Genomic DNA, 3,110 nt, shown 5'->3' with positions numbered 1-3,110 from the left:
TTAGCCAGGATGGTCTCGATCTCCTGACCTCGTGATCCACCTGCCTCGGCCTCCCAAAGTTCTGAGATTACAGGCGTGAGCCACTGTGCCTGGCTTTATTTTTAATTTAATTTTTATTATTATTATCTTTTTAGACGGAGGCTCGCTCTGTTGCCCAGGCTGGAGTGCAGTGGCGCTATCTCGGCTCACTGCAAGCTCCACCTCCCGGGTTCACGCCATTCTCCTGGGTGGGACTACAGGTGCCGCCACCACGCCAGGCTAATGTTTTGTATTTTTAGTAGAGACGGAGTTTCTCCATGTTAGCCAGGATGGTCTCAATCTCCTGACCTCGTGATCTGCTCGCCTTGGCCTCTCAAAGTGCTGGGATTACAGGTGTGAGCCCCCCCGCGTGGCCATTAGTACAATTATTGTCCTCAGTTTACAGATGAAGAAACTGAGGTACGTGGTGGTTCAGTAACTTGCCCAGGATCACACAGCTGGTAAGTGATGGCCCTGGGAATGGACTTCAGGAAGCCTGCTCCAGAACCATTATCTCAGCATTCTGCTTTGTCCTGTCTCAAAAGCAGCCTAGCTGAAGTGGAAGTGCAATTGAGAGACCTTGGGCACGTGTTCTTAACAAAAAACAGGATAATTCATCTTTGCTCCCATCTATCTCTTAGATATGCTCTATATGTACGTAAATATTTTGGATCTAAGTGACTGGTAAAGGATTCTGTTGCTCTTGTTTGAAGATCTGCTGTACCACTGAATCAGTGCCATGGATTATAAGGCTGGTGGTCATTCAGGATGCTTCTACCTGAAAACCACCTGACATTGATCAAGCATTTTGTACAAGTTAGTCACTATTCCAGTGTTACCTCCACTGGTGCAGGGTTTCTCAACCTTGGCGCTATTGCCATCTGGGGCTGGGAAATTCTTTACTGTGGGGCCTGCCCTGTGCAATGTAGAATGTTTAGCAGCATCTCTGGATTCGATGCACTAGATACCAGTGTCTCTTCCTTCCCTGCTTGTGACCACCAAAAATATCTCCAGCTATTTCCAAATGGCCCCTGGGGGTAGAAGTTACCCAGGGTTGACAATCACTGTATTAGTCCATTTAATTCTTCACAAAAACCCTATGATGTAACTACTCATTATTATTTCCATTTTATCAGTAAGGAAAGGAAACTTACACAGAAATTAACTTCCTCAAAGTTACACCAAATAGGTGCTGCAGCTGGGATTCAAATCCAGGCCCCTGACTCTTAAGCTGAACCATGAGGCTCTGCTGCCTCCCAACTACCTACTTATCTACAGGGATTCTACGCAGTATGATCCTCTGAGCCCTCAGGACCTCTCACAAACATTCTTTTGGCCTGATTCCTGCAGATACTGGGATCTGAAAAGTGGGGCTTGCACACGAATCTTCAGTGGTCACCAGGGGACTATCACTTGCATAGATTTGTGTAAGAACAGGCTCGTGTCGGGAGGAAAAGATTGCCAGGTAAAAGGTGAGAAAGAAGTGCCTTAAATTTTCTAAGAAGTTTCCTGCAACTTATGGGTTACCAAAATGCTTTGTTTTGTTCATTTCTATAGGCCGGCAGTCATTTATTTCCTTTCTTCCTTCCTTCCTTCCTTCCTTCCTTCCTTCCTTCCCATGAGGCTCTGCTGCCTCCCAACTACCTACTTATCTACAGGGATTCTACGCAGTATGATCCTCTGAGCCTGTCTCTTATACACATCTAGATGTGTATAAGAGACAGCATGCCACCACACCCAGCTAATTTTTGTTTTTTTTAGTAGAGACAGGGTTTCACCATGTTGGCTAGGCTGGTCTCGATTTCCTGACCTTGTGATGCACCCATCTCGGCCTCCCAAAGTGCTGGGATTACAGGTGTGAGTCACCGGGCCTGGCATCAACTTCTTCCTTTTAGGAAACCCTGTTCTGCCACCCACCCACCCACTCTCATCCCCACTACAAGATGCCAGGCAGTTGCTGTAACACAGTCTGTGTTGAAGCAGCAGTAAACCCACCCCTAGCCGCGACCATTTCTCCATAAAATCCAAAAGTCAGATTCAGAAGTATTTAAAAATGTAAGTGAGGGTAGACGACCTTCTTTTATTTTGGGGATAGAAGGTGTGGGTCAGGAAGACAGCGTATGGGAAAAATGACAACACTACATGTATGCCGTGATTTTCTTTCTCTTTTTTTTTTTTTTAATTTTACCTGCCCCTACTCAAGCTGTATGCCATGATTTTTATGAAATCTACTTGATAGCAAGCATGTTTCAGGCTTGATGAATCAGCTGATTGGAGACGAGCTGTCTAGCACTTGGGCCTCAAGGCTAAGTTCTAGGGCCAGAGCCAACAGGTGGCTCCCCCAACCACCTGTATTCAGGGCACATCTGTGCTGTGGGTACATGAGCTGTTGGTGAGCCTGTCCTGTGGAGGTGCTAGGCCAGGGGAAGTCCTTCTAGAGTCCGACTTGATGGGCTCGATGAGTCTTTTCCTTCTGTGATGGGGAGCAGAACTCCACTGTCAACTTTCCTCTTCCCCCTTTTTCCCCACTCCCATCTCTTCCTCTCTCTCCCTCCTGTTCAGTATGGGATGTAGACACAGGGAAGTGCCTGAAGACGTTTAGACACAAAGACCCCATCTTGGCCACCAGGATCAATGATACCTACATTGTGAGCAGCTGTGAGCGAGGGGTGGTGAAAGTGTGGCACATTGTCATGGCCCAGTTGGTAAAGGTGAGTGGGCAGCGGGCTGCCTTGCGGGAAAGGGCACTGGGGAGGAGATGGGTGGGCCCCTGGGCCCCCCCCTACCTAGCTCCTCAGGTCATCCTAGAGCAACTGAGTATGGCCGTCAAGAAGGACAGTCCTGAAGCTCTAAAGGGGAGGGCCCCAAAATGGGGCATTCAGAGTCCGTGGAGGGTAGGGGCTCCACTGCCCACATCATGACCCATGGTATCATGGGGTTGGTGGAGGAAGGCTGCATTCTGACTCAGCATGAGTTATGGGCTCAGGGCCTTCTAACAGCAGTGGAGGTGAAGTACCTTTTTCTCAAGAGTATTGCACTCTGTAGGGCCAGACGCAGTGGCTCACACCTGTAATCCCAGCATTTTGGGAGGC

At 48.3% G+C, this 3,110-nt stretch overlaps 1 protein-coding gene across 2 annotated transcripts in view; it reads left to right on the top strand.

The window, feature by feature from the left end:
- CDRT1 (CMT1A duplicated region transcript 1) overlaps positions 1 to 3,110 on the top strand; it is a 52,059-nt gene that overhangs the window by 19,016 nt on the left and 29,933 nt on the right. For both annotated transcript variants that reach the window (XM_011995301.1, XM_011995300.1), the window contains exons 8-9: positions 1,369 to 1,490; positions 2,581 to 2,729. In XM_011995301.1, the coding sequence (XP_011850691.1) occupies positions 1,369 to 1,490; positions 2,581 to 2,729 (271 nt within the window). The remainder of the gene's footprint in view (positions 1 to 1,368; positions 1,491 to 2,580; positions 2,730 to 3,110) is intronic.

The sequence above is a fragment of the Mandrillus leucophaeus genome, unplaced genomic scaffold, assembly GCF_000951045.1.
Source record: "Mandrillus leucophaeus isolate KB7577 unplaced genomic scaffold, Mleu.le_1.0 Scaffold480, whole genome shotgun sequence".
Taxonomy (NCBI): Eukaryota; Metazoa; Chordata; class Mammalia; order Primates; family Cercopithecidae; genus Mandrillus; species Mandrillus leucophaeus.
This window is presented reverse-complemented; position numbering and strand designations above follow the sequence as displayed.